The 10,421-nt window shown below is 30.3% G+C and overlaps 1 protein-coding gene across 1 annotated transcript; it reads right to left on the minus strand.

Moving 5' to 3' along the window:
* Nucleotides 1-2,846: 2,846 nt before the first annotated feature.
* Nucleotides 2,847-4,888, minus strand: LOC118057590 (protein kinase PINOID 2). The gene is made up of 2 exons (XM_035070218.2): nt 4,178-4,888; nt 2,847-4,084 (listed from the first exon to the last, which is right to left on the minus strand). The coding sequence occupies exons 1-2, from the start codon at nt 4,765-4,767 to the stop codon at nt 3,205-3,207; spliced, it is 1,470 nt and encodes a 489-aa protein (XP_034926109.1). The 5' UTR covers nt 4,768-4,888; the 3' UTR covers nt 2,847-3,204.
* Between the last annotated feature and the right edge of the window lie 5,533 nt (nt 4,889-10,421).

Genomic DNA, 10,421 nt, shown 5'->3' on the forward strand with positions numbered 1-10,421 from the left:
GTCATCAAGATTGTATTTTGATCCATGATAATTAATTTAATTTAGGCTAACTTACGCATGATTTAATTTAAAATTCGAGTTAGACAGAGAGTTAGATTACGAGATTTCAAGATTGACTCATTAAATCATCTTTAATAACACAGTAAAAAATTCTTCACGCTCTTAATTTTTTTTTGTTACATTTTAAAATATTTATCTAACTCGCAGCAAAGCACGAACCAATAACTCGTATTTATTAAACCATGAAGAAAAACGATATCATTAAGCTAAGTGGGCTTCTTAAATGGTTTAATAAAATATTAATGCTAAAATCTTATAAACTTTAGTATACTAGACACACATTTAGATTCGATATTGCAACACATATACATAATTTAATTTTTTTTGTGAAACAGAAGTGAAGGAATAATCAATATTGTCCAAAGAAACACAAAAAAAAAAAAAAAAAAAATATATTAAATTCCAAGCTCAACAAGATTAAGCTATAGAAATTTATTGTTCTTAATTAAAAATTGACCTCGTTTTGTAGAATCTAAAGTCAATGATCGTATATTTAAAATTTTTAATTATACCCTTTAAATTTGGAAATGTCCCTAAAGATAGGGCAAAAAAAACTGTGGACATACACAAATAAAAAAAGCCAATCTTTGTGTTTTTTAGATCCCTTAAATCTCACCCTCTTTGTCTAATTGATTTACATTCCAATGCTAAAAATAATAAGATATATTTCTTTATAGGTTTAAAAAAGTTTTCAACTCCCCTCCTCCTTCTCTTGACTTTTCCCTTTTTTTGTCTTTTTTTAATTTTATTTTCTTTTATAAATTATTTATTTACAAGCATAATTTAAATCTAGTGGAATCCATACAAATTTAGATCTCCAATATATTATTGTCTTAATATTAAAAAAAAAAATCATTTTGAAATTTTTTAAAACCAACCAATAATCCTGGAGTCCTCTAAAATCCCTCATCAACGTCCTCTTGCGAACGACCCTCTTGTCTCCACCCATGGGTGGTGAATATCACATTCAGAAAGACATGACTAATTTGTTTTTTTTTATCCTTTTTCTATATAAATCTTTCAATAAATAGGAAAATAAATAAATATCACACTCATGTGAAGACTTGAGAGCATCCGTCGTCGTACGGAAGAAGAGAGATTGGAAAACTAGAGAACCCGGTCGGTCGCTTTCACCATGCATGCTTTACCCTCCCAAGTGGGCTAAAAAGGGAAGCTCGCGTGCTAGCTCAAGCTGACCACTGGCACAGGGAAGATGGCGAGCTCTTGAAAGCAAATTCCTTTACCACTTTTATAGACTCTATGGCCTTGAGTTTTGACTTAAAACACTCATTCCATGCACACTCCCACACAATACATAGTATTTTTAATATCACCTCATCCCAAGATGGGAGTCGGAGATCCCTCCTTTTTCTTTTTAAAAATGTCATTGCTTTTAATTGCCAGTATTTAACTTCTTAATCCCGTTTTCACTATGAACTTTTCATCCAAAAAAAATATCAATTTGGGTCAATTTTGAAAATGCCAATCATTTAATGTGAGTCATTATTAAAAAAAAATACTAAAAGGGGGAAGGTTTTATTATAACCCTAGATTCATTGATATCGTGAATTGGAATAATGACATTATTATTTGTCCTTCTCAACCAAAAAAAAATAGCCTTGGTGGTGAGGGTAGTAAGGTAATTTTGTTTTTTCCACGATAAAATGACTAAAATATCATTCAAAGTAAAAATATTAAACTGACTTACTAGGGTTGTTTAGAATTTTTTTTTTTTTAATTAACCAAGTGAAATGACATCTATATTGCACTTGAATTCAAATTATCTAAAGCTTGCATCCGGGGATCTTTGTCTTAGCATTGTTTTTTCTTTTTTTTTTTTCTTTTTGTTATCAAGTTGAATCAGGGTAATTTGATAATTTAGCATATATAAAAATATTATTTAATATTAAAAATTGATGATGCATGTGTTCACGCGAACACGCGTGTACGTTCATGTGCGCTCTTTATACAACACGTACAATGTCTTTTCGGTAGACAAGTGCCAGCTTTCGCAGTGGACATGTGAATCTTCACAGTGACCTTTGGGCGGTTCCGTGCGACCAACATCCATTCGGTTTGTCAGCGGTCTGTCATTATTTTTTTTATCTAACTAAATTATACCAATTTTTTGCTTAGTCTGGGTCTATGCCCCTAGCTGTATTTTTTTTAATTCCTTTGAAATACGCTTGCATCAACTAGGCATCTTTTTCTAACCAATAAAAAAAATATTCCGGCTAATAGCGTAGCGCGGGCCCACAAATCTAGTTTGGTCACCAAGTGCATGTTTAATATTATGGTAGCTTTGCTGTTATAATTTTTAAAAAATAGGTTAAAAAAACATTTTTAATTGTGGTTTTAAAAAATTACATGCTTGATTAAAATTATTTTGAGATAATTTTTTGCTTGTAAAATAAATAAAAAGCAAGTTTTCATAAATAAAAAATAAATTATTTTAACTTTTACAAAATCAACATCTTAATACAATTTATTGGAGAATGAAATGCAAAAAATAAGAGCTATAAACTAACCAAACATTCTCTCTCTCTCTATGATGATCGGGTGAAAAATAAAACATCATTGCCAAACACACCTTAAAGCCTCCACCATGGCAACATAATAGATGGAAGGTTATGATAAGACCGTGAAAGGAGCAATGGAAGAGAGAGAGATACTCAAAGCATCAAATTGATAGTAAAGGCAGTCAATCAATGGCATCGATATTGTACAGAAACATGCGTAGAAATGGCAGTCAAAAAGCTGATGAGAAAAATGGCCATGTTTTTATCCTTACTTTATTTAATTAAATTATATTTACCATCATTGTGAGGAAGAAGTGCAATTATTATCGCCATATGGGTTTCTGGACTTGTCATGAGAATCACACTGGAACAATTATGAGATCCTCTTCTTTTACACGCAAGCAAAGACATTATTTAGTGGCATTTACGAAGAGAGAAAGTGATCGACACAAAAGCAAGTGTTAGCAGAACAAATTCATAAATTCAAAGGTTTTACTGCATTAATTATATTTAGAAGGGCTACTGCTAATAAAGTGTCTCGTTCCTAACAAATACGCAGGAAATAATTTCCTTGGCTTGCTGTTATACATTGATAATTTTGGTTTTAATCTACAATTTGAAGAACTTAGAAGTATTCAAAATGACTAGGGATCTGATATGGTTCTTGTCTCTCTTTCTTGCTCAACATTGGTATGTGAGCTCTACTCCTGAACCTGCAAAGATCACTAGGAGACTCCGGTGGCTTGATTGACCTGATCAAAGCCCAGTTCACACCTTTGAAGAAATCATGCCTCTTGATCTCAACAGACCCCTTTAAGCTCCCGATTCTCCTTTTGGGATTCTTCACTAGAAGCTTGCCTACAAGGTCTTGAAGTTTCACCATCTCTTCGAATTCTTTGCTGCTGTTTACACCTATTCTTGGAAAGGTTAAGGGCTGTTTAAGTATGTTGATCAAGGTTTTTTCGTTGTTTTCACCTTTGAAGGGTGTTCTTCCATATAACATCTCGTACAAGAACACCCCAAGAGTCCACCAATCCACCGCGCTTCCATGGCCCTGCCCTGATATCACCTCTGGTGCTAAATACTCGTGGGTCCCAACGAAGGACTTTGATCTAGCGCTGATGGGCTCGGCTACCAATTCTGTGTCAACTACATCTTCGTCATAACCCTGGCCATCAATTCGTTCTCTGATTGTAGTTGTGATTCTGGGTTTCCTTTTCTTGTTGGAAGATGAGAAACAAGATAGGACAGGGTGTATAGGTGTAGCGCAGAAGGTTAAGGGTGCGAAACTAGTGCTTTCATTCTTGTGACGAACAATGGCTTCCAAGCTGGGTTTAGACCTTAAAAGCTTTGGGACAACATCACATTTGAAAGAAAGATCAAAATCTGAGAGCATAATGTGACCGTCTTCTCTGACAAGAACATTCTCCGGTTTAAGATCTCTGTAAACAATTCCCATCATGTGTAGATATTCCAGGGCCAGGAGAGTCTCGGCAGCATAAAACCTGTAGACGATGATCATAATCATAATCATAATCAGGACAACAGGCTACATTAAGGAAAAATGAGAAAGAAAAACCAGAAAAATTACTACTTACTTAGCAGATGAGATGCTAAAGCGCTTCCATGGCTGGCGTTGTCTTGCAGCATACAAATCTCCACCAGGACAGTACTCAGTAACCAAGCAAGAGTAATGAGAAGCCTCAAACTCTGCGTAAAGTGTAGGCAAAAAAGGATGATCAAGCATACCCAGAATTTCTTTCTCCATCTCAGCTCTCTGCAGCTTGTTCCTTATAGCGAGTGCCTCCTTATCCACCACTTTCATGGCATAAAAGCACTGTGGCAAACCCACCACAGGGTTCCTTATCTGGCAAAGATAGACATTGCCTATATCTCCACTGCCTAAACGGCGAAGGAGACGAAAGTGGTCGAGACCAACCCGGCCTGTTGCTCTTTGTACCCGCTTTATGGCCTGCCATGCGGCTTGGTTAGCCTTGTGTGGCTTCACCCGGGCAGTGCTGCAGATTGAAGCACTATCAGCTACAGATGAAGAAATAGAGATAGAACTTCGACGGCTACCGAAGCTGAGGTTGCTCATCCAGCTCCGGCTAGAGTCAGGTACAGTGGTGGAGGAGGAGCTGCTATCATAGTCGGGGAGGGGCTCATCTCTAGTCGCTTTGGTAGTCATTGTTTGTTGGTGAAGAAAATACTTTTGGTGATGCAGGAAGCTGCACTTCCTTCAATATATATAGCTGTATAAAAAAGCAAGAGGCAGGTACACAAAGCACCCGTGCCTTTATTGATTTCCACCTCTAGTCATCAAAGAGTAGGTGAAATCTTGGTTTGATCTCAGAAAAAGAAAGCAAGATGACTTAACCTTAATTTGGAACTAGTAAATAGGTCTCGACAATTCTAACTTTTGAGTGGCCAAATAAAAGGAAATAAAAGTAATGCCTTTTTTCCCTCTTCTTTTTGTTCTTTCTTTAGAAAATTAGAAATTTATGAAAGATTATTTATTATAATGTCATGAATATATAGGCATAGAAAAAATAGTTTTATGAAAATCACTTTATAAACTTTTATGTATTTATTTACTATTAAAAAAATTGGTTACTAAAAGATATTTTTTAGTTAAAGAAAAAACCTAATATTGAATGTAGTGTTTGAAAGTGTGATAATGTTTGCTTTTTAAAATGTTTTTTTTCTAATAAATGCATGAAAATTAATATTTTTTAAAAAAAATTATTTTGGATATCAGCCTATAAAATAATTAAAAAATACTAAAAAAATATTTTAAATAAATTATTTTTTTAATGAAAAAACATGATTTCAATTACAAAAATAAATAACCCTGAAACATAAAAAAAAATAACATTTTTTCAATGATCAAAATGTGAGGAGGAACAATAATTTCTCCTCCTCACTTGTCTTATTAACTAGTTAGTATTTCATTTTAGTGATTTAACTATTGTCATTGTTGGTGACATATTACGGGTTTCTATTTTAATCTATCAACACATTGAAGGAGCATATGGAAAAAAAAATGATTGTATTTCTTTAATTTTTTTAATCTAAAAATGAAAATGATAGTGTTTTTTTAAAAAAAATTATCTAAAAATGAAAATGTAGTGTGTCTGCATAATCTATTTTACTTTATTTACATAGAAAGTTCAATCAAATACATGAAGGATAAATTGTTTTTATGATAAGAATAGAGAACATCATGTCTTTGGCATGAAAAACATTTTTTTTCTTTCAAGAAACTGTCGAAATACCATTGTCTTAGGCAAATAGTTTTTCCTTGTGATTTTTTTGCAAAAATTGTCTTCAATTAAAACTCTCTTTTTATGTATTTATGTTTTTTTTTTACAAAAACACATTTTCTTATTCATAATTTTGGGAATAAAAAATTATTATAATTTTAATAAATAAGTTTCAATAAAAAAAAATAAGTATTCATGATTTTTATGTGATTGTATATGAAAATAAAGGAATAATTAATTTGAGAGAATGCATAAAAGATTCACAATTAAAACATGCAAATGTGCATGGCTTAGGATGTTAGGTTCTCCTGAATATTTTAAAAAAACACATACAGTGGACGACACTTAGTTTGCCTAGATAAATAAGGTGTCATCCACTGCAATAATTTTATGCCATCATATATGATTAGATGATGTATATATATGTGTGTGTGTGTGTGTGTGGTGTGTGTGTGTGTGTGTGTGAAAATTCTCGGTTTTCTAGTAATGCCAAATGAATATAATTTTTTAAAATAAAATATAATTTTAAAATAAAGAAATATTTTAAAAACAATCTTCATAAAACAATATAAAACGAGAAAAATCAACAAGAAACGAGATTTGAAACATTGCTTGTTGCTTTGTGGTTCAATAATAGATCCTAGTGATGACAGAGCTTCTCAAGCTCAACTTTTACCATAGAGACCAACGTCTTGGGGCAAGAACCTACGCTTAGTAAATATCTAATGCGTTGCTCACCGGATTTTTGAGTCTTTGACTTGCATAATTCATAAAAAAAAAAACATGTATTTTTTTTATATCATTTTTCTCCTTCCTTTCATTGTCCCACTTTCCTCTTTGCAAAATCTTATCCTTTTCACTTTTCGTGGCTATTCAGGCAGCAGACCCTACATTTTTATTTTTTAATTAATGAGTATTTAGTTAATTTATATATATCTTGATTAATTTTTTACAAATTTTAAAATTCAATGATTATATAAACCTTTAATAACTCTAAAAACATTTATATTTATAATCATTAAAAAAATAAATTCAAATAAATTTGGTTAAGTTATTCCTCAAATTTTGCTCTACTGTTGAGCGGCGAATATATAGGAAAACTCAAAGCTCCATCACTTGCCCCTTGCATCGTTGCCCACTCTATAAAAACACACACCTCCTTGACCATCTAGGTGGTGATCTAGTGGTAAAAGCTTGAGACCAAGAGGTTTGCTCCCTCTGTGATTTCAGGTTCGAGCCCTAGGTTGCTCATATGATGACCACTAGAGGCTTACATGGTCGTTAACTTCAGGGTCCGTGAGATTAGTCGAGGTGCGCGCAAGCTGACCCAGACACCCACGTTAAACTAAAAAAAAAAAAAAAAACACACACCTCCTTAAAAGAAAAGATTCCATCAGCAGAACACTTCTATATACCTCATTAAAAAAAACAGACAATAATTTTATTAATATCAAATCATACAAAAAAAAATACTCTATTAAAAAAAAGATGCAAAAAAGAAAATTCACTAACAAACAAGGATTTACTAAATTAGGACTAATTTTCTTCCAAAAAAAACACATAACCAAACAAATCTCTTGCTATCATAGATATCATACCTCATTGATGAAAATTCGTGGTCTACTAATAATGTCAACGAATATAAATTCCTTTAAAAAAAAACAAGATAAAATCTCAAAATTCTTATTTTTATGACCATATTTCCCAAATATAGTGACATAAAACCCAGAGAGAGAATTGTATTTAGAAATTAGATTTAAACTATTATAGTAGAAAATATACAAATGAACAAGAAAAATCCCATCCATAGAAACAAAAATATTAATAACTAATATTTTTTTAAAAAATAACTTAACGGATCAAATCTTGTATTTTTTTTTAATAATTATGAATTCAAGTTTTTTTTATAATTATTAAAAATTTATATAATTATTAATTTTATAATTCATAAAATTAATCAAAATACACTGATACACGTAGTCATATTAATAATAAAAAAATAGCTAACGTCCGCTCAAATTGAGGTGTAAGATAAGAGTTTTTGCGAGGAAGAGAGAGAGCAAATAAAAAAAGGTTATTATTTAAAATCTATAATTAAATACTATCTCTATTTTATTCCGCAACACTTTTCAGTGCTTCTGGTCATTTTTTTCTTGTCCCATCAGAGATACGCATATCTCATGCATCCCATGTCGAGCAAGGAAACATGGAGCGGATTCTAAACTCTTCCATGGCTTGGTGCAGGATGCAGCGAAGACAGTGGGGAATCACTGCAGCATTGCTCAGCACTGCCCTGCTTCCAGATCATAACATATATATATATATATATATATATATATATATATATATATATATTGATTGTTCTACGACAAAGCGCTGGATCACGTAAATTTCAAAAACTGTACACTTCCATAAATTTAACTGGTAACATCACGATGACATTATTATTACGTTACAATTCAAGTTATAGTCGCATTAAAAAAAATCTAAAAGAGATGTTGGATTCACTGTATATATCCACTACTAGAAAATTAATAGACAGTAATTTTCATGGATAATTTCTAATGTAAATAGGAGTGGAATATATTTTGTTAGTCATTTTTTTATGGATTTCCCCATAGAATAGAGAAAATAAAAAATAAATTTATTAATAATTTGATAAAAAAATTTGACATATTAGTATTTTTCGATTAAATTCCCGATATACATTTTGCCAACAAATTTAAATGAATTATAACTCAATAATTCCTCTCTTTTCTTCTTTGTTTTTTTCTTGTCTTCTAAAAAAAATTATACAAAACAAGAATCCAAATTAATAATTTGATGACTTTTAATGTAGTTTTATTATTTTCACATTTTAGTATTATTAGGTTCTTATCGAGCATTTTAAATTTTTTGTAAACAATATAAGGTGCTAATAATATAATACATATATGTTAGGGGTGATTAAAACACTTATTTTATGTTTTTTAAGGTTTTATGACCAGTAAATTTTAATAAAATACCCAAAATAGTTTTAAAAAAAAATTAAAAAAAGTTGATTGAAAGTATGGTATTAATTGTTTTTTTTTAAATATTTTAAAAAAATATTTTAAATATCAGCACATTAAAATGATAAAAAAATATAAAAAAATATAAAAAAAATATTTTTTAAATATAAAAATAAACGGATATTCATTTTCAAGAGTCATCCCATTAATTTATATATTCTAATAAAAATATGTTAAAAAAACACGTGTTCAAAGAAAATACCATTGAATGAACAGTATTAAGAAAGTTAAGTAGCCTATAGCTGACCGCTTTATTCGGAGTGACAGGTCCTTTCCATCAGTGAAAAAGTTAGTGTAATAATTTTTAAAAAATAATTTTTATTTAAAAATATATAAAAATAATATATTTTTTATTTTTAAAAAACTAAAAAGTCGTGATCCAGCTGCATTTCTCACTCCAAAGTGAAGACAAGGAATCTATCACAATTGTATTTGCTCCCTTCTGTGTTCCTATTCTCTTATAGAGAATGGGTCTCTTCCTTGTCTCCATACCCAATATATTAAGGATATAATAATCAATCAAAAATTTTATGAAGTTTTTGCTTTTATATATTGCTATGAATAATAGTCTTTTTTTTTATAAAAAAAAAATATCAATAACTGGATGAATCTCTCATGCATTCAATAAGTCATTTTTATTAAAAAGAAAATCTAAAAAGAAAATTGGATTTTTGAATTTGATTCAATATTCTCATATTATTAGATTGATTTGGGTATGTTTTCAACGTTTAACATGATTTCTAAAGTTTTTGATGACTCTAGGATGTTTTTGAATCAATTCAACGAGAAAATGGACGTAAGGGCTAAAACAATGTCCCAAGCATAATTTTAAAATTTGGTTTGGTATGATGGGTTGATTTGAGATTTGAACCACTAGTAGCTAAAATTAGACCAGGTTTAATAATAAATAGAAAAAAAAAATTAAGATGACCTAGCTGACCCAGTAAAATCTAATTAAAAACTTAGTTGTAACTTATTGATTTTTTTTACTAAACTATCATTATTTTATTTTTTAAAAAAAAATTTAATTTAAATGATCCATTAATCCGGTTAAAATCTAAAATCTGAACTTTAAACTAATCCGGGCTTTAAAACTATTTATCTGGTATTTAGCTATTAATTTTCAAATTTTAACAACTTTTTGATTGCATGAATTGGGGGGAAAGGCGATTGGATGCCACGTCATTACCTTTCCTTCAACCTCTTTTATGTCATTGGGCTGCGCTTTGCCAGCCCAGGGCATTGTTCTAGTTTTTTCTAATTATTTTTTTTAATATATTATTTTTATATCAATTTTTCTTTATATTTTTTTTTATTTTTCATATAGCATAAAAAAGATAATTATTGTTTTAGTTTTTATTTTCTTATTTATTTATTAGAAATTAATATAGAAAACAATCATAATAATTATTCATGCAACCTCACAAAAAATAATATTGATTACCATTTTTTTATAGAATAATAGAGGTTTGATAGTCGATGATTAATTAATATAAGAAACATAGTTTTTAAGGATTTAAGGACAATAA

The sequence above is a fragment of the Populus alba genome, chromosome 15, assembly GCF_005239225.2.
Source record: "Populus alba chromosome 15, ASM523922v2, whole genome shotgun sequence".
NCBI lineage: Eukaryota > Viridiplantae > Streptophyta > Magnoliopsida > Malpighiales > Salicaceae > Populus > Populus alba.